Source organism: Nothobranchius furzeri, chromosome 9 (assembly GCF_043380555.1).
Source record: "Nothobranchius furzeri strain GRZ-AD chromosome 9, NfurGRZ-RIMD1, whole genome shotgun sequence".
Lineage (NCBI taxonomy): Eukaryota > Metazoa > Chordata > Actinopteri > Cyprinodontiformes > Nothobranchiidae > Nothobranchius > Nothobranchius furzeri.
In genome coordinates this window covers 26,510,806-26,532,272 of record NC_091749.1, presented here as the reverse complement: position 1 = coordinate 26,532,272, position 21,467 = coordinate 26,510,806, and the positions used below count along the sequence as shown (strand labels likewise).

The window sequence follows — 21,467 nt, the reverse complement described above, 5'->3', positions numbered from 1 at the left end:
ACAAACGCTAAAACATGTGGCCTGTATCAGAGCTACGTATGTGAAGTTTGCAGAGAAAAAAAACGCATCAAAATCGGTTCAGAATTCAAGGAGTTATGGTTGATTTAACATGCTGACACTTCAATGCTCCTGTCAGAGAGGGGGAGGCTCGACCGATTCAAGATGGCGGCGCCACCGCTCGTCAGCGCCGCCACGTGGGGTGCGTCTATTATGTCTATGGCTTTTACAGCACCTGAAGTGTCGTAAAGGAAACCCGTGGTCCGACTTATCTCCTTCATTTTGAAGCGATTTTTTAACGTCTTGTAACATTAATGCTTTATTGTTGGTTTATACTCTTTTGTAGCAGCTCGGTAACTGTTACAGGAACACTTTAATGGGCGGAAGCTAACAGAGAAGCCTTTTGGAAACAATGGCTGCAGATGACGAACAAGAACCGTCGTGTTTAAAAGAAAATGGGCAACTAAACATAATCCTGCATTCTGCGGTCAACTCCAATACTCAGCTGCTACCAGGTTTGTATGTTTTTATTCTTATCAAGCTTGATGATAACGGTAGTTACCATTTAAATGTATGTAGTTTTCAGATGTCTGGTAGCATTACTTACAGGTGAAAGAATGAATGAGTCTTGTCACAGCACCCTCCCTTAGGACTCAGCATATTAACTTAATAATATTAACAATAACCTTTTGCATGGGGGACAGCTATCAGCAGTAATTGATTTCTTCTGTGATGCAAACAACCTGACTTTGATCAGAATTACCAAAACGGAACTGCAATATTTTTGTATGAATTTAATTCAATAATACAACCATATTTTATACAAGACATTACAAAAAACAGGGTCACTCACCAGTGTTAATTTTTTTTCAACTCAAATGTTGATCTTTTATCTGACAAACTTTTCAGTAACTCTTTTGTTAAAGTACAAATAAAAATTCTAGATTTTGTTCACGTGGAAAAGTTATAAATTTGCCCTCTATTAAAAAAAATTCATTTGTTTTGTCTTGTTAGCTAACAAGTATAACCAATATGGTTGCACACTACTTGGGGATGTAAGAAAATATTGATATGGCAATATACCTTGATATTTTTTACAGTAATTTTATATCGATATTCAAAATCTGTTTTTCTAATTTTTGGAAGAATTTACATGCAAACATTTGTGTATTTTTTTTCTTTTGGTTCAATTCACATGCTGACAGCTAGTTGGCAGCAGTGCACAATGGATTTTGTTTCCACCATTGAAATGTAAATCCCTCTATTATGGTTCAGATACCTCATGTTAAACATGTTAAGTATCAGTTTGGACTGTTTAGTGAATATTCCTACAATAAATTTGTTAAAATATATGCTAATAACGTCTGACTGAATGTATGGCAATATATTGTGATACATAGTATTGTCTCCCCTGTATCGTGATATGTATCATATTGCCAGAATTTCACCTATAGAGCTCCGGGAGTTGACGTCACTTCTCCCGGCATGCAACAGTTCAAATCGAAGCTGCGCCATCTTGGCAGGCAGAAGGCCGCAGCTGGGCTATTTGTTACTGTCAGAAAACTCAGTCAAACGGGAAATATGGTAGATTCCTGTTGTGCCCCAGGATGCAGAACAGACGCGGATGCCGCAAACGTTGGATCATCGCAATGAAACGCGCTAGTGGCCGGCCTAAAATGAAACTGTGGGATCCCGGGAGTAAAGGTTTTCGCTTGTGCAGCGACCACTTCATATCAGGTACTTAAACTAACGTTTACTCAACTGTGTATGGTATTTATTTTAAATGCTTTTATTACAATTCTTAGTGGGCTTCCTGAACTTATTTTGGCGTGGCTTTTTCTGTCTTATTACTCATAGCAACAAGTAAACATCACGTAAAACTAGGGCTGCACGATATTAGGAAAACCTGCGATATTCTATAACAGTGCTTAATATTGCGATATCGATATTACTTGCGATAAATGAACAAATACTAAAGTATGCAGTGTTGATGTCGTCTGGCGTGTGACGTCTGCTCAGGGTTCAAAGCAAACAAAAACTAGTGCATGAATTCCATTACAACATAACATTTTTATTGAAAAAATATGCAGCTGCACCTGCTACTGTACTAGCAGCAAAACAACAAACTGCATGCATGCAGTTTCTCAGTGACCACCATAAAACTTTTTCTGTTGCTCCAAATACAGAAAAACATCCGTTACCAGGGTTTTTAAATAAATAAAAAAAATCTGAAAAGTTTAAATGATAAATAATAGTTAACATCACTTAAATGCAACACCAAATTCTCTCATTGCTACTGAACATTTTCTCCACTTATGTGGTTATGATATAAGGCTGTTGCTGTAATTGGGAAGTGAACTGTGCTGGGCCAAACTAGGAGAATATTAAGATTTTCTGAGGGAAAGAGAAAAACAATTGTCTACCTTTCAGAAGAGGAACTGGCAAAAAACTACATGGAAAATATGTGAAAGCGTTTGGTTTTAACCCCAAATTGAACAAGTTTACCTAGATCTTAAAAAGCAGCTCAGATGATGAAACTGCAACTATGATTCTGATAACAAGCTAACAAATTGAACAAGCTCCTCTAAAAGATAACCGGCTAGCAGAGCTTCTGACTGACAGTTTATGTGCAACAGCAAATCAACTATCCTGATTAACAAGGTTATAAACGCTCATAAATGAAAAATCACTTTGATGTGTGGGGGAACTTTTCCAGGCCCTCTTTAGCAGGGTGGGACTGGGAGGAGAGTGCTGTAGCCTTTTAGCTGGAAGCTAACCGGAGCCTGGGGCTAACATCACCACCCGGTGGAACACTAGCAACATGAAGGTGGGTTGGTTCACCGGCACGTGTCGGAGTCAGCCCGGTAAAAATGATTAACGACACAGAGCGGACTCACGTTCACGTTTGAATGCAGCGCTGGTAGAAAGAGCTGAATTAGGAGAGGGTGATGAAGAATAAACTGAAAGTCACACAAAAGCCGCCTGAAGAGATAAGCTTGCCATGTGTGGTGGTGTTTGTGCTCCACATCTTAGGGGTCGTCAACCCTGCCTCAGAGTCCTTCTCCACCCACATATCAATTTTGAAAAATGCAACGTTAGTAGGCGTTGCCTGGCGGACTGAGAGTACGGAGCTGCGACAGTGACGAAGGCGGATGGGTAACGAAACTATGCTAGCTCCTTTCACTCTGAGCAGTCATTAGAAGTGGAGGACGTTTCTCCCCCTCCTTACCCAGACAATTGAAACGAAAGGGACCAAGTCTATTTGGAGGAGACAAGTGGACCTGAACCTTATTGTTTTGAACTTGAGAGTTGCCTGGAACCCCCGGAACTGACCCAGCAGAACTAGCTATTAGGGCTGCAGCTATCGAATATTTTTGTAATCGAGTACTCTATCGAATCTTTTTTTTCGATTAATCGAGTACTCTAATAAATTACCCTTTTGTGTTTGTAAACCATTATATCAAATAGCATGTTATAATTATGAAAGACCTCTTAAAATGAGCAAGCAATTGCTAGTTATTCTTCAAGTTTTATTCAAAATTAGTTTGCATAACTTCAGCACTTCAACTTTACTTCACAGTAAACAAATGCGTGTGCAAAAAATAAGTATACAACCTGAGCCGATTTTCCCCTCGTGCGAGAATCTGCTAGCCTGCAAGCCAGACAAAAACTAGGAGGATAACTGTTGAAGTAGCGCTGCGAGCGGCTGCAGCCCAAACAGAACCAGAACCGCTCACGGCGCAAACAGCTCGCCGGCTGTTTCCCTATTAACACGTTCGTTTTAATTTCTACACTTTTTGTCTCACACTAACAAGGATTGTCGAAAGCATGTTTGTCGTGGTTTTGTCAAATTATACTGATCACAAAACATTTATTTACTTTCTTTCGTTTTCCTCCACCACTCTCATAAATACCCGCGTCCTCCTGCAGCAATCCCGAGGGAAAACAAATATCAATAACAACACAATAAAAAGTCCGACATATTGTGTAAAAACTGCTATTTTTTAGCACATTTTAAGTCTGACGTGTTGCTACCAGATGTACGGTGTGAGCTGAAACTGAGTGCTACAAACGAAAAAGTCGCAGTGTCTGCAGAATATATAGAAATACAGGCTAAAATGCATTATCTTGTGGAGGCTCCGAGTCCGCTTGCAGAAGTGACATTTACAGGTGCTGCAGCATCGAGGATGTGGTGTTGTGGTAGGCTAAATCCATTTTACAGTTTTTACACCGGACTACGTTTTCCACCTTACGACGTGAAAAATGGTCCCACACCTTTGACATTTCCTGTCTTTTTCGCACTCCACCGGGGTTCAAATTGTCCGCCATGGCTTAAGAGAAAGTTAAGTTACATTCGCTACTCGTGTGTGCATTGATTCAGCCCAGTGGGCATGTGCGTCACTTATTGCGGTCCGGGAGAAACATGACCCCGGGCGATTGCAAAGCCATGAATTAATTAAATATGAATTAAACGAATCCTCGAGGCAGAGAATTTGACTCGAGGATTTTTTGTACTCAAATTATTTGAGGTACTCGAGGAATCGTTTCAGCCCTACTAGCTATGAATGGTAGGTAGCTGTAAGCCATAGCATTAGATTAGCTGCAGGGTTCAGCTCCACAGCCCTAGAGAGCTGTTATCCATCATATTTTAGAGGTTTATCAGCTTCAACCATCGGCATATTTATACTGGACAATTCCTGTCCATAGACTCGTATTACAAGTTTTTAATCTGAAATGGGAGGTGGCCACCTCCCCCATTTTGACTGGGTCACACATCTTGTCACACCCAGACAATTCCATAGAAGGGAAAAGAGGTGGAGCTGAGAGTGGGGCTGTAAGGCTGGGATCAGATGATGACACCCGTCGAACTGAAGCGATGCAGCTACAAGCTAACCCAAAGCTAACGTGGAGGTGGGAGCTAAGCTAATGGAGGTAGCTACCTAGCTACAGCCGGAATTAATTGTGCACAACACCGGAGCTTCTGAGTCAGAAATGCGCCGGGCTGACTGCTGGGTAAAACCGGGTGGAACACAGCGGTCTCCCGAGAGCTCCACAAGCCGGCAGCCGCTCAGCAGACAGGCGCCACTGCGATCTGAGATGCGCCGAACTGCCGCTGAAGGGAGGGAGTCCATACCGATAGTCGGAACCCAGCTCCACCAACATGTTATATTTCAACCCATTTTCTAAAGTGCAGCATTATGTTAAATGCACTGGGTTTACCCTATTACATTTAAATTTCATGGTTAAACAGTGCATGTTAAAATCTAAGCTCAGCTCGGCAGTGACCTAAAATACATAAATATAATTTTACTTACAGAAAAAAATGAAGTGGAGACTCCTTGGACGCTCTATTAGTGCAATTTATACCCCTGCAAGTCATTTTGTCCAACAATTGCACAAAAAATATCCAAAAAGAATGCACAAACGGCACAACTAATGGTCCAAGTTGAGAGACTGAAAATCGCGGAACAGTTTTCAGACTGAGGCCTTTCCCCGGAGCTAGCTCTGCAGTCATGTGGGTCTGATGCTCATTAATTATTCAGAATTTTAGGCATTTAATACACTTAAACAGAAGTGTGACAAAAACATTCACCCTCCTCAGAGTTGTCATGAGTGTAAACTAGATCTATTAAACCTAAAACATGTTCTGGTACCAGGCTGTAAACATGTTTATTTCTGCTGTGAAGTTGGTATTTTTAACATGGGAGTCAATGAGGACTTGCTTGCTTCTGACACCAGCCCCTAGTGGATGAGGGTGGAACTGCAATTTATTTCACTTCCTGATTTGCTTCATATCCAGACCCGAATTATGGGGGCTTGGCTTCAACACACCTGATTTTAATCAGCCACAAATTGCTGAGCTGCTGAGCAGCTAATCTAACATGTTAAAGCAGGGAAACAATTGAAATGTGCTGGATAGCAGCTCTTTAGGACACGGCCACCTACCTTCTGCTAAAGTTACGGTCTGATGCAGAGAAAGTTATAAAAATATCCCATGAGAAAATTATTCTTTAATGTGTTCATTTAGGTTACACAATCACAAACAGCCCACTAAAATTGCCCCGATTTCATTATTTATTTACTGATGCCAGCTGTTCTCTTGGTCGTAGGTGATCCTCTGGTGTCAGCAGCTGGGTTTCCTCTGGTGCTGTTGTCAGGAGCTTCCAGAAGAATTATGAATGATGCCTTCCTCCTCTAAACAGTTATTTGTTATATTAATTAAACAAGTCTCAATTAATATATTTCCTGTTTTTGTTCATGCCCATAAATATATATAAAGACTTGAAATTAAAATGAGCTTTTAACAGTGAGGTGCTAATTTAATTCATCACATTAGAGCTAGTTAAACGTGCAACAAAGTAATGATATTTCAATACATTTAATTTATAAATATCCATTAAAATATACAAACTGGAATCAAAATGAGACATTTGGCAGCACAAAGAACTTGTCAAACACAATATTTATTATAATAATTGTAGGCAGACAGGAGACAGAGCTGGATGGAGGTTCTCAGTCATCGAAGGATGGCTGAAGGCTTTCCAGGAACAGGATTTTGGGTTGTTGTGGAGAGAGATTTCCAGAGATCTGTAGAAAATAAAAATGTATGTTTCAATTAAAAAAAAAAAAAGAGGGAGCCATGGCTATCAGATTATTTATACTGTGAGATGAGCTGATAGGTCACGAGTGTGTGAGGTCGTACTCATGCCGTCATAGCCAGATGACAGGAGATGTCAGGTCAGGTGCCCCGCAGTGGTGATCAGTCAGACTAATGATGAGATGTAGAAAGAAAACAGAAGAAGCTGCTCTGGGTGGAATTCCCATCATGGTCCCAGTGTCACAGACACACTGCTGCTGGGAGCTTTGAGCTTGGAGGCTATGTAAAAGATAAAGAAACAGCAAATATATTTATAGTTCTTTTTAAGACCCATGATAAGATACACACGTGTGTAACAATAAGCACAAATAATTACATAATATTAAAATTAGTAGGTACAGAAAGACTGATGGTAAGAGCCTGGACCGGTGCACGCTGGTGAAAGACTACATCATCAGCTAAATGTGCTGTCAGACGACAGCACATTTAGCTTGAAAAAATAATATCATCACATTGTTGTGGAAGTTTAGTAACTTAGATCATGTATAAAACAAACTGTCTAATATATGTGCTTTATAACATGGCTGGTGAGTGATCTGACTGTTCTCAGAGCTAACTCAGTGTCCAGAATGAGACATGAACATGTTCTAATGAGAACTGGACTCGGCACCAGTTCAGAACTGGGTCAGCTCTGCTACAGGAGGAGGTATTCCTCAGTGTCCAGTCCCTCCTGCTCAGCATCAGCGCTGACATTAACTGGCACAAAAACTCAACCCAAACCCGTCTGTGACATTATCTCACACACAACACTCGCTCCGAGCCTGTGGCAGTGTTGACTAATATTAGCTAAATTACATGAACCACGTCCATGTCTTTAGAAGCTGTTAAAAGTAATTAGCTTACTTACCTCAGATTGAGCCCAAAATCTCAGTTTTGGGGAAGCAGCAGTCGGCGGCATCCGGCTAATTGCTGTAACGGCTTGGACTGATTTGTGAAAGGCCCTTCAAACCAGCATAACCCGGTTCAAACTCCATCAAGTTGGTGAAAAAGTCACTTGTAAAAACATGTTTAACTACAAAATCTAACAAGCAAGCTACTAGAACTAAATAATTACAATACTAGAAGCTTTGCTGGAACCCTGACTCAATGCTAACGCTGAACAACTGCTAAACTACAGCATGAACACTCACTTGCGGCTAATCCAAGTCCAAACTGCTATAAGGCGTGGCCGAGACCACGATGCTTTTATAACCCACAGCCACAGAGCTGTGACACCTTACATGGTACCTGGTTACGTTGCATGGAACCTTTCCCCCATTGGTCGAGACAGATTTCAAACTGCTGTTGTAAATTTGTGTAGAATAATTTTTAGCTGAAGAGGGCGCTAGACTGAAGGTTATAGGTTGAATTTTAAGTTTTTAAAGAATCTATTTGCAGTAAGGATACATGAAAACGTTAGGTTATGCATATAACCACTGTTCCTTGAAGGAGCGGAACGAGGTACAACAAAGGTACTACGGGACATCTGATCACGCCCTCATGTAGCCTGGCTGAAGACATATCTAATCACGCCTGTAAAGGCAAATCTGTGTGATGCTGTGTGGAGGCTCCGCCCTCCACTTATAAGCAACAGCGTCACCGGCATTTTTCAGTTCAATAGCCGCTCTTCACCGAGCTGGGCTGTGAAATAGGGCAGCCCTGCATTGTACATCCTTCCTCTCCATCAGAAACAGGTTATGCATATGTAGTGATTTGAAGATGTATATTTATACACTGTAATTAGATAATTTAATTATCTGATTTTGTATATTTATGCACTTTAATTAGGTTATCAGAAGTGGTTGTTTTTATCATCAGGGAGTTTACTTAAACACTTTGTATTGACTGAGAGACAAGAAACGAGAGAGAGTTGGGATCGTTTAAGAATCTTTAATTTCTATAATTATTAATTCTTACAATCTACCAGGACTATCTCAATGATGAATGCATATGGATTTGGATGTTTCGTGTTGGTGTGTGTGTGTGTGTTTTGTTCAGAATCTCTAGGCTGAGTAGCGAATCTGGTTTGTTATGACTAGGCTACCACGAGGCTTCAGAAGCTGATGACATGAGCCGCCATTTTTGCCGTGACCACGTACCGTATATGGAGTCTCCCGTGTAGATCAGGAATTGCCAGGTCCTCGGACCTTCAGAGGTACTGGAGCTGGTTGAAACAGCGGTCACAGCACACAACGCCCGTCTGAGGATAACTCCGGTAGTAGTCGGCAGGCGTCAGCAAGTTCACTCTTATTTTGAAGGAACGTTGTCTCGTTGGTACAAACGACGGAAACTTCCAGCTTGACAGTTCTCAGCTTAAAACAGGAAATACAGATGGCCAGCCTGTACTCCTCTTTGCGGTGATGGATTGAGAGCTGGTTGAAAACAATGTTGAGAGTATGATGTAACTCCTTTGGAGCTCGGATCGAACAGAGCTGATGTCAATGTGGAACTGAATATAAAATGGCGTTGCCTTCTTTTATATCTCCTAATTGTTTACCAATCTTAGTAAACTGGATTGGACAACTTAAGTAAACATCCCAGATTCTCTCTACGACAGACGAAAGTTCTGATTGGTTGAGAATAATGTGTCATGCGTTTCCATGGTAATGTATATCAGTGTGTCTGGTGCAGTCCTGTTTATTCATTAAACACATAACTCATGACATCTTTATTTCACAGATCATTCACCTGATTATTAATGATCAACAAATGCTTTGATTAGCTTATCACAAATAAAGTACTTTGATTAATCAATGAAAAGCGTTCTTCTTCTCTTCTTCTGTCTCTTCTCCTGGAATGTAAACATACTGAACCAAGCGTCCGACCTTGGCGATGTTACTGTGTGAAGGGGCAGCTGTTAAGGGCAGACCATTATAAGCTTCCTAACGCTACACATATAACCACTAACGCTCCCTTTCAGTGGAATCACTCGGTACAACGAAGTTACTATGGGACTTATCAAAATGCCCCATGAGCAGCTATCAAACCTGGGCCGAGGTTGCAATCTAAGATGGCAAGTCAGACCCAGCAGAAAGAACTGCATGGGGCACCGAAGGAGCCAAACATCCAAATGGTAAAACCTCACAAAAGTGTGGGGTGTAGCCCAGCTTGCAACTGAGCAAATGTCACCAACTGAAACACCTTTAAACAGCGCCAAAGAAGCAGCCACATCTCTAAGAGTGTACCCTCACCCCTAAGGGCAGCTGGGAGCCATTGACACTGTAACACAGGGAAATTACATCCACAATCCAACGAGAATGCCTTTGCTTCAACAAAGCTTTTCCCATGGAGAGGAACACACAAACAGTTCGTCTGTTTTTCGGTTACTCAGAGAGCGACCTATATAAGCCTGCAACGCACAAACTGTCGTCGTCGTCTTCCTCCGCTTATCCGGGTCCGGGTCGCGGGGGCAGCATCCCAATTAGGGAGCTCCAGGCCGTCCTCTCCCCGGCCTTGTCCACCAGCTCCTCCGGCAGGACCCCAAGGCGTTCCCGGACCAGATTGGAGATGTAACCTCTCCAACGTGTCCTGGGTCGACCCGGGGGCCTTCTGCCGGCAGGACATGCCCGAAACACCTCCCCGGGGAGGCGTCCAGGAGGCATCCTGACCAGATGCCCAAACCACCTCAACAGCCTCCTCTGCTCCTCAGAGGCAAAAGGACGATTGAAGCCTGAAAGCTCTATGGTCATGGAACCGTATTTGAGCGGGATGACCTTAGGCAAATACGCAGCATTCGGATGCAGAGTGACCCTAGCCTGGCAAGCCAGACTAAATAAATGTATTATTTACTTTACTTTGCAAAGCAAGAATTTGTCATTGTTTCTGAGATCATCACACAGACAAATAAGCTCCCGTGCCTTTTCCGCTGATTACTGTGTCCCATGAGTGGTTCAGGGTGTAAACTCCTTCGTTATGCCATCAACATCTGGTCAGTCTCTCTCAGTCTCTCTCTCTCTCTCTCTCTCAGTCTCTCTCTCTCTCTCTCTCTCTCTCTCTCTCAGTCTCTCTCTCTCTCTCTCTCTCTCTCTCTCTCTCTCTCTCTCTCTCTCTCTCTCTCTCTCTCTCTCTCTCTCTCTCTCTCTCTCTCTCTCTCTCTCTCTCTCTCTCTCTCTCTCTCTCTCTCTCTCTCTCTCTCTCTCTCTCTCTCTCTCTCTCTCTCTCTCTCTCTCTCTCTCTCTCTCTCTCTCTGTGTGTGTGTAAAAATATATGTTTGGTGGATGATCAGATATAAGATTTACGAGCCTCACGAGTATCCGATAATAAGGCAACAAAGGTTGATGAGGAGCTACTGGGAAAATTAAGCCATGTTGTCTGTACAAGATATTTCAGTGAATAAATGTCCAAAGAAATTTAGTTAAGCTTAGACCCACGTTCAGCTGGGCTCTGATAAAACTGTTTATCAGCTTGCTGTAGTGCCTAATAGTCTTGGTGCTATCCTATATTGAGTGTCGAGTCCCAAATGTCCCGGAACCTTAAACAGTTACGTTTCCTTTAATGTGCATATATTGTTGTTTCCTCAGATGTTGATCAGCTAAAGCTGATTAAAGAAGAAGCTCCAGAAGAATGGAGTCCTGAGGTAGACCGGCTGGAACAAGAGCTCTTCATCATAAAGAAGGAAGAGGAAGAACAGTTAACCAGTCTGGAGGATGAGCAGCTCAGTTTGAAGGAGACTGGTGACACTGGGCATTCATTCACTTTAATTACATTGAAGAGTGAGAATGAAGAGGAACTCCCAAACCTTCATCAGCACCTAGTGGAAGATGGAGATATTCTAATCAGCAGCTCTACTGAACAGATCAAAGTAAAAGTCAGTGACGAGGACTGTGTAGAAGCAGAAACTTATCTAAATTCTGTAGATGATTCCAGCGATTCAAAGAGTGATGTTAGTGAGGCTGATGATAACGATGGTGATGGGAAAGATTCTGACTCTCAGCTGAAATGTTTTTCAGATTCTGCTCTAAAAGCTGAAAACCTTGACAAAGACCGGAAAGAGAGAGGGGTTTCAGAGTCTGGTGTAACCACCACCAACACATCTTTAATCTATAATAAGAAAGGTTTTAAGGCAAAGAAAAATATAGAGTCATGTGAGAAAAAACAGACAAAACTGAAATCCTTTCATTGCGATGACTGTGGTAAAAGGTTCAACAGGAAAGAAAGTTTAGACAATCATGTGCGAATCCACACTGGAGAGAAACCGTTTGGTTGTGATGTTTGTGAACTGAGTTTTAGGAAAAAGACACATTTGAAGGCGCACATGAGAACACACACAGGGGAGAAACTGTTTGAGTGTGCAGTGTGTGGGCAAAGCTTTAGCCATCAATCCACTATAAACACACACATGAGAACACACACAGGACAGAAGCCTTTTTGTTGTGATGTCTGTGGAAGAAGGTTTAGTCAAAAGACGCATTTAAAAAAACACATGGGAATCCACACGGGACAAAAACCATTTGGTTGTGATGTTTGTGAACAAAGATTTAGCCAAAAGACAAATTTAAAACGGCACATGAGAGTCCACACGGGACAGAAACCCTTTCAATGTGATTTTTGTGGACAAAGTTTTAGCCTTAAATCAACTTTAGACACACACTTGAGAATCCACACAGGACAGAAACCATTTGGGTGTGATGTTTGTCTGAAAAAATTTAGCCGAAAGACACTTTTAAATGCTCACATGCGAATCCACACAGGACAGAAACCATTTGGTTGTGGTATTTGTGGTGAAAGCTTTAGCCTAAAGACACAATTAAAGCATCATGTTAGAATTCATTCAGAACCAAAACATGTTGATTGTGGTGTTTGTGGGCGAAGATTTGGTGATCTGTCAACTTTGAACAGACACATGGGAATCCACACAAGACTCACACCCTTCGATTGTGACGTTTGTGGGAGAAAATTTAGCCGTAAAACAAATTTAAACAGACACATGAGAATCCACACTGGGGAGAAACCATTTTGCTGTGATGATTGTGGACACAGTTTTGGTTACAAAACAAGTTTAAATAAACACATGATAACCCACACAGAAAACAAGGCAGCACATGATTCCAACCAAGAAAAAAACTGTTTAGCTGTAAAAATCAAGACAACACCAAGAAATCAAATAGAAATCACATAAATTAGAAACAGACAATTCCACAGTTTGTTGTTCAATAGTAGTGTGGAAATGTGTTGTCACTAACGTCTGTGGTTTTATTTGGTTAAATGTGTGTATATATATCTCAGCTTTTTTCTTTATCAGTTCAAGTTTATATAGCGCCAAATCACGACAAGAGTCGTCTCAAGACACTTCCCACAGTAAACATTCCAATACAGGTCAATTCATTAAGCCAATCAGAAAAAAGTTTCCTATATAAGGAACCCAGCAAATTGCATCAAGTCACTGACAAGTGTCAGTGACTTTACAGAAATCCTCATACTAAGCAAGCATGCAGCGACAGTGGAGAGGAAAACTCCCTTTTAACAGGAAGAAACCTCCAGAGAATCCTGGCTCAGTATAAGCAGCCGTCCACCACGACTCACTGGGGATTAAGAAGACCGAGCAGACACACACACACACACACACACACACGCACGCACGCACGCACACACACACACACGCACGCGCGCACACACACACACACACACACACACACACACGTGTAATGTTTCAATGGTTACATTGTGGTTTCTTAGTAAATATTCTATTAGATGAGAGATCAACTTTATTGTATTTATCCTAGTGAATCTGTAATTAAACGGGTAACTTTTGATCTTTTATGTTGAAATTCATGTCCAATTCTTAAAGTTAATCAAAATGTACCTAAAACTGTATTAGTTGTCAAGTCAGTACAATGTTTGATCCCTTAATGACTACAATCTGAAAGGATTCTGTTGAAGTGATATTGATATGAAATACCCCCAATTCATTGAAGAATCTTAACTTTTTAAAAACGGCTTACAGTAACTTTTCCCACCTCTGCCCCTACTGCTTGAAAGCAGAATTACAACTGTAGTAAACAACACTACCACAGCCTCCGAGTGCAGGCTGCACGGATGTTCATTGGTTTTAGCTCTTTGTGTAGTTCATGCTTTCTTTGCTTTGCCTTCAAAGACATTACTCTCCTTTTTACTTCCAAGCGGTTTGTGTGGCATATTTATATACGGTAATTCATTCTGCAATTTTCTTGTGATTTCATGACCTTGTGGGACCTACTGCATGGAACGCTTTCGCTGTCATATCGTGTCTGAAAGTTTCCCGGTGTGAAGGGAGCTCATGGGTAAATTACGTTACGCTCTGCTTACACATCCAGTGGAAAGGCTATGTGTGTGTGTACGCGCATGCTTGTAACACAAAATAATTTACCTGCATGGTTCAACTCTTTCAGCTTTTGCAGTTTGGCAAGCTCCTGGTCAATCAACATGGTCTGTTAGCCATAGGGAGCCTAGTCTGCTCGGTCAGTTAATGGATCCCGGATAATAATTTTCAAATTTTTTTTATTATTTCATAAGTTTCATTAGTTGTCAGTTATAATAATCAAAATTAATATAATCAAAATTAATATCTATTTAATGATCAAAATTAAAGAAATGAACATTTACAATTTATCACTCTTTGTGTAACGAAAGAGTCTAATATACAAGTTTCAGCTGTTGAATTTAATTACTGAAATAAATCAACTTTGTAATGATATTCTAATTTTATGATCAGCACCTGTATATACGGTGATGTTTCTGGCATGATAAGTTAGGTGGGCCACAACAGCTTAACAGCACTTTAGCAAACGAGCATGCGCGCAAACAGTAGCTTATTCACATGCACACGTGTATGTTAAATGAGCCACAAATTAACAAAGACAAGCAAACATAACATAACATATAATGCGAAACTCACCTGTGTGGTTCAGTTCTTTAATGTTGATCTTTCATCTTGAGAAACCTATCAATAACTCCTCTGTTAAAGTCCAATAATTGCAAAAGTTTTTTCCAGCGATCCTCAACTGGTGGATTTCCAGCCGAGCAACCTCTCATCAGCTGGTTCTCTGGTGCTCCCCTCCACTCCCGGTCCAACTGCCTCTCCCCCTACTTTCAACAACAGCCTTAGACTGCCCACAATAAAAGGCCAACCTGACGTGCACAGTTTTGCTTTATGGGCGTGGGGCAGAAAACCAGTCAGTTCATTTCACAGGCAACAGCTCTGGTAGACTTTCCTGCAGTCAGCATGTCAATTGCATGCTCCCTCAAAGTGTGACATCTGTGGCATTGCGCTGTGTGATCAAACTGCACATGTCAGGGTGTCCTTTTATTGTGGGCTGTCTAAGGCACACCTGTAATTTATGTTGTCTAATAAGCCCCTTGATATGCCACAGCTGTGAGGTGGGATGGATTATCTTGGTAAAGGAAAAGTTCTCACCAACACACGTAGACAGATTTCAGAACAATATTTGAGAGTCATCGGTGTTTTGTGCATGTAGAAAAAATGTCTGCTGTTTGAGTTCAGCTCATGAAAAATGGGTGCAAAAGCAAAAATGATGCATTTATATTTTTCTTCAGTGTATTTTTACATTGATTGCTGCTTTGTCTAAAAGTTCTAGAGCGTCAACTAATCATCCTAAAATGAACTACTTTCATTAGAAAATACATATTTTTAGAAAAGGAACTTGAGCCTGTTTTCCCGCAGCAATGGATTGTGGGTAATACACTTCACCCAAATACGCATCGATGCAGACTTTGGTGAAGTGCAGATCAAGGGCGCAAAAGGGGTGTCATCAGCTTCCACACTTGAGAATTGGGACACCCTGAACACTCTAACCCCTGGTCGGGATCGTGCAGTTGAAGGGCTTTGGCAACTGGGCAATTGTTCTAATATTATCAGATGAAAAACTAACTTATCAGACATGCTGTCTCATCTGCTTCTTTTCTAAACTTGCAAAAAGTAACTAAACCATTTCAAAGCCACTATTTGTGGATTCTCTGAAAGTTTCCATGGAGCGTGTGACAACTTATTTTTTCATTGATCCTATCGTCTAATCTCACAGCTGAAACAAGCATCCTTAATAATCTGTGCACAGGAAGCTTACCGATGCTGTAGCATAACAAAAGGTATAATAATTTCTTTTTAACAAAACCTTGTTGCAGCACTAAAGCAGAAAAATGAGATTTTGCATTAAATATGCAAAATATTTACATAAGAATTGTTTTAGAGCCCTTTTATTGGCAGAATCTGATATTAATTTAGTTCTTACAAAAAAAATGGGTCCCACCGTTGTTTGTGTGGCGTTGCCATAGTGTGACGTCATAGGCACAGATCCCCTGTCCTCTTTTTTGGAAATGGAAATATGGTCACCCTATATTAAACAAACTGTCCACCCGGGCTTTTGCGCTGCACAGAGACGCTTCGCTGCCTATGACTTTGAACGCCAGCTGAGAGCGGCTGAGAGTCAGTTTCATGCTGATTGACCAATGAAGAGATGGCCTCAAGTTAAGACCCTCTCCTCATTGGTCAGTCCACACGAGGTGGGTCAAAGGTTACTCTGAGGAACCACTTAAATAACCTTAATTCCCTCCAACCTGACACAGCCAAACAAAACAACGGAAGTTTCAATTTCGCCATGGAACAGAACGTGTCGAAGGCTTTGCCGCTGCCACAGGTTGTCTCCCGTGTGTCAGGTAATAAAAGCGACAGCGACAAATTTCATTGATCGCGGTCGTTTGTCGCCTCCGGTGTGTCGAGCACCTTAGTTGGTCACAGTGCCTGTCTAGTAAAATAGGTGATCCCGGGTTCGAATCCCAGTGGTGCTTTTTGTAATCATAAGCATTTTGATGTTATTTGTAAAAAATGTACTTGGGGAAAATGTGCAGACATATGTTTAGTTAATAGAAACGATGTAGATTTAACAGCATACCTTCTGACCACATGGGGGAAACATGGGAACAAAAAAGAGGAATATGAGTGAAGGGAAATGGAAGATGATAGAGTAGAATAATGTTTATGTTTAAAAGAAGATTTAGCAATTTCTTAATATTTTCTTGAGCCAGTATGTGCTAAAATGACCCTTACTGGGTTGATAAAAGGCTACCCACACAAAGGCTGGGGGGACATTTCAGATGTTAGATTAAAGTGTTAACCCTTTATAGGGCACTCATTGAAGTAGTTAAAATTTTAAAATTCAATCCCAGGGTGTTATTGTGGTATATAACCAGTGTTTTCTGTTGCTACAAATTTCAAAATATTTATTTAAATGCCGAAAATCAGAGAAATAAAGTGATCAAATATGGACGTTGGCCCTGTTCTTGTAAAAGAAATCTCAAAATAAAAAACCTGAATAAGTTAAACAAACATTATTTTTTAATAATATAGATGACTAAGACTTTATAATAATCTAGCTAATTTTAAAACATATCACTATAGAATAGTACAGAATTGATCACAAATATTAAATAATATAGCATTTTTTATACAAACATATTTCTGTATAATATTTTTGAAAGTTTTTGAACAGTAGATACCATTTCTGATCAAATATAGACTAAAGATGGAGCGTGAGTTCAATAGGAAGATTTGTGCTGTATCTGCAATAATGCATGTTGTACCGGTCTGATAGTGAAGAGAGAGCTGAGCTGAAAGCGAAGATCTCGATTTACCAGTCTACTTTCCTACCCTCACCTATGGTCACAAGCTTTGGGTAGTGACCAAAAAACGAGATTGCGGATACAAGCGGCGAAAATGAGTTTTCTCTGCAGGGTGGCTGGGCTCTCCCTTAGAGATAGGGTGAGAAGCTCGGTCATCCAGGAGGGGCTCGGAGTAAACCTGCTGCTCCTTCACGTCAAGAGGAGCCAGTTGATGTGGTTCAGGCATCTGGTCAGGATGCCTCTGGGACGCCTCCCTGATGAGGTTTTCCGAGGACATCCAACTGGGAGGAGACCTAAAGGAAGACCGGGGTCATGAGACGGGGACAAAAGACCTGAGAGGAATCTTTCTTCAGCTTGACAGCATCCCTAACCGCCGGTGTCCACCAGTGGGTTTGGGGGTTGCCGGCACGACAGGCACAGACGATCCTGTGGCCACAGCTCCAGTCGGCTGCCTCAACAATGGAGGCACAGAACAGGGTCCATTCAGACTCAATGTCCCCCGCCTCCCCCGGAACATTTTGGAAGTTCTGTCGGAGGTGGGAGTTGAAGCTCCTTCTGACAGGAGACTCTGCAAGACGTTCCCAGCAGACCCTCACTATACGTATGGCCTGCCTGGTCTGACTGGCATCCTACCCCACCATCAGAGTGGTTAGTTGACAGCTCCACCCCTCTCTTCACTTGAGTGTCCAAGACATGCAGCCGTGGGTTAGATGAAACAACAACAAAGTAGCCTGGTGCCAAGAGCACATATGGACACCTTTATGTCCTAACATGGTGTTCATTATGGACAATCCATGACTAGCACAGAAGTCCAATAACAAAACACTGCTCAAATTCAGATCAGGGGGGCCCGTTCCTCCCAACCACACCTCTCCAGGTCTCCCTTTTCACACCATTCTTTGTAACTCCTAGAAATGGTTGTGGGTGAAAATCCCAGTAACTGAGCAGATTGTGAAATACTCAGACCGGCCTGTCTGGCACCAACAACCATGCCACGCTCAAAATAGCTTAAATCACCTTACTTTCCCATTCTGACATTCAGTTTGGAGTTCAGGAGATTGTCTTGACCAGGACCACACCCCTAAATGCATTGATGCAACGGCCATGTGATTGGTTGATTAGATAATTGCATTAAGGAGAAGTTGAACAGGTGTTCCTGATAATCCGTTAGGTGTGTGTGTGTGTGTGTGTGTTTGTTTGTTTGTGTGTGTCATTTTTACTGTTACCATGATTAAGATTGTGTTTAAAAAAAAACAATAGATTTTACCCAAAAATATACATAATTTATTTTACTTGTTTAGGGAGTATGTTCAAATATGGCAGCTTTGATTTTCATGCTATGATTTTACCAACTTTATAGAGTTTACATTTACAACATACACTCAACAAAAATAAACGCCACACCTTTGTTTTTGCTCCGATTTTTCATGAGATGGACTTAAAGATCTAAAATTCATTCCAGATACACAATACTACCATTTCTCTCAAGCATTGTTCACAAATCAGTCTAAATGTGTAATGGTGAGCACCTGTGCTTTGCTGAGATAATCCATCCCACCTCACATGTGTGCCACATCAAGATGCTGATCTGACATCATGACTGCCCACAATAAAAGGCCACCCTGGAATGTGCAGTTTTTTTTTTGCTATATTGGGGGTCTGGGGACTCAGAACCGGTCAGTATCTGGTGTGACCACCATTTGCCTCATGCAGTGCAACACATCTTTTTCGCATAGAGTTTGTCAGATTGTCAATTGTATCCTGCGGAATGTTGGTCCACTCCTCTTCAATGGCTGTGCGAAGTCGTTAGATATTAGTGGGAACTGGTACACGCTGTCGTATAAGCCGATCAAGCACATCCCAAACATGCTCAATGGGTGACATGTCCGGTGAGTATGCTGGCCATGCAAGAACTGGGACATTTTCAGCTTACTCTTGCTGAAACATGAGATGATGTTCATGGATGTACGGCAAAAACAATGGGCCTCAGTATCTCATCACGGTATCTCTGTGCATTCAAAATGCCATCAATAAAATGCACCAGTGTTCTTCATCCATAACAGATGCCTGCCCATACCATAACCCCACCACCACCATGGGCCACTCGATCCACAACATTGACATCAGCAAAGCGCTCACTCACACGACACCACACACGCTGCCTGCCATCTGCCTTGAACAATGTAACCCTAGATTCATCCGTGAAGAGAACACCTATCCAACATGCCAGACACCACTGAATGTGAGCATTTGCCCACTCAAGTCTGTTACGGCGACGAGCTGGAGTCAGGTCAAGACCCTGATGAGGATGATGAGCATGCAGTTGAGCTTCCCTGAGACAGGTTCTGACAGTTTGTGCAGAAATTGTTTGGTTATGCAAACCAATTGTTTCAGCAGCTGTCTGAGTGGCTGGTCTCAGACGACCTTGGAGTTGAACCTGCTGGATGCAGAGGTCCTGGGCTAGTGTGGTTACACGTCGTCTGTGGTTGTGAGGCCGGTTGGATGTATTGCCATATTCTCTGAAATGCCTTTGGAGACGACTTATGTTGGGGAAATGAACATTCAATGCACGAGCAACAGATCTGGTTGACATTCCTGCTGTCAGCATGCCAATTGCACGCTCCCTCAATGCTTGTGGCATCTGTGGCATTTTGCTGTGAGACAAAACTGCACATTCCAGGGTGGCCTTTTATTGTGGGCAGTATAAGGTACACCTGTGCACAACTCATGATGTCAGATCAGCATCTTGATGTGGCACACCTGTGAGGTGGGATGGATTATCTCAGCAAAGCAGAAGTGCTCACTATCACACATTTTGACTGATTTGTGAACAATGTTTGAGAGAAATGATAATATTGTGTATCTGGAATGAATTTTAGATCTTCAAGTCCATCTCATGAAAAATCGGAGCAGAAACAAAGTTGTTGCGTTTATATTTTTGTTGAGTGTATATATCCTTATTTAGCACCATTAGTCATCTTTGTGATGTGAGGGTTTCTAAATGTTGGTTTTAGAGATCTAACCATAAACCATCGACATATATACAACACAAGAGGAGACCAAGCTGTTTTCTGGTTCATGCAGACACACCCATATTTGGCGCTGATTGGTGGAATGGTGCCAAAGTGTGTAGCTTGATCTCTAATGACTGGTTGGGTGAAATCCCGTAATTCTAAGAGTTTGTGAAAAGACAACAACATCATATGGTGCGAGTGGAAGTGTCTAAATATTGACGTGGCCCTATAAAGGGTTAAAAAGAGAACAGCGATTTTGCTTTTGGTTCTACAAACAGACACTAGGGGTGCTTAAAGAAAGCTGCCCAGTTCCTCCAAAATTAGGCCAGACAAACAAAAAACGTCACAAATAGATGGTATCAAAAAGAGGGTGAATATCTGATTCTTTGTTCCTTTTAAAATAAAAATGATTTAACCTTGTGTTGATTTTTTTCAACGATAAAAAATAATCATGTTACAAACAGGTGGTGGGGTTTTGTTTGTTGTTTTTTTTTTATTTTCAAGTCTTCACATTAGCGCACTATTTATTGTATTCCAAGATGATTGAATGTTTTTAGCAGATGACACAAGTTATACACTCAAACACAACATTCAAAAATTATATGGGCTGTGACTGAAAGCCCGTTTCCCCATAGTAATCCACCTTTATTTTGAAGGCACAAACCGGAAGTTCTGATTTGCTGTGTCTACCCTGACCTTGGCGTCTCTGCTGGCCCTGCAGCAGAACACAATGCATTCTCCCAGCGCGGAGCCGCTTGTGTTCGCAGGCTACCGGAGCTGACCGGTACACATGTGGAGCGAACCGTGAAAGTCGCGTCCGTGCAGGAGCGGGGTCCTGGGCGGACCATGGTGCTGCTGCTGCTGCCGCTGTTGGTCGGACTGTTGTGGTTGCGCTGCGCTCCGTTCTGTGCAGGTGAGAAACAACAATGCATCCACCTATAGCTGCTCTTTGTCAGAAACTACTGGATTATTATAAAGGTGGTGAGGTGTTTGGATTTGCAGCGTTGTAATCACATCACTGACTGACTGCGAATGTGCGCTGATTACACCTGAATAAGGTGGATGTACAAGACGAGCCTTCAGGGATGTCTTTGTTGTGACCTGGTGGAAATGGAAGAGTGTCAGTCACTCTGCAGAGACCTGCGGTGGCATTGATTTGTAGTGGTAAAGTGATCAGGGTTCGCGTAAAAACATGGATGCTCTGTCAC

The 21,467-nt window shown here is 41.8% G+C and overlaps 2 protein-coding genes across 3 annotated transcripts in view; both read left to right on the top strand.

The window, feature by feature from the left end:
- Nucleotides 1–206: 206 nt before the first annotated feature.
- Nucleotides 207–13,393, top strand: LOC107381990 (gastrula zinc finger protein XlCGF57.1). The gene is made up of 2 exons (XM_070554728.1): nt 207–512; nt 11,155–13,393. The coding sequence occupies exons 1-2, from the start codon at nt 410–412 to the stop codon at nt 12,750–12,752; spliced, it is 1,701 nt and encodes a 566-aa protein (XP_070410829.1). The 5' UTR covers nt 207–409; the 3' UTR covers nt 12,753–13,393.
- A 7,448-nt stretch (nt 13,394–20,841) lies between these two features.
- The window catches only part of lrp3 (low density lipoprotein receptor-related protein 3), a 32,159-nt gene continuing 31,533 nt past the window's right edge, over nt 20,842–21,467 (top strand). For both annotated transcript variants that reach the window (XM_015953939.3, XM_015953938.3), the window contains exon 1: nt 20,842–21,172. In XM_015953939.3, coding sequence (XP_015809425.3) covers nt 21,106–21,172 — 67 coding nt within the window. In that variant the 5' untranslated portion in view covers nt 20,842–21,105. The remainder of the gene's footprint in view (nt 21,173–21,467) is intronic.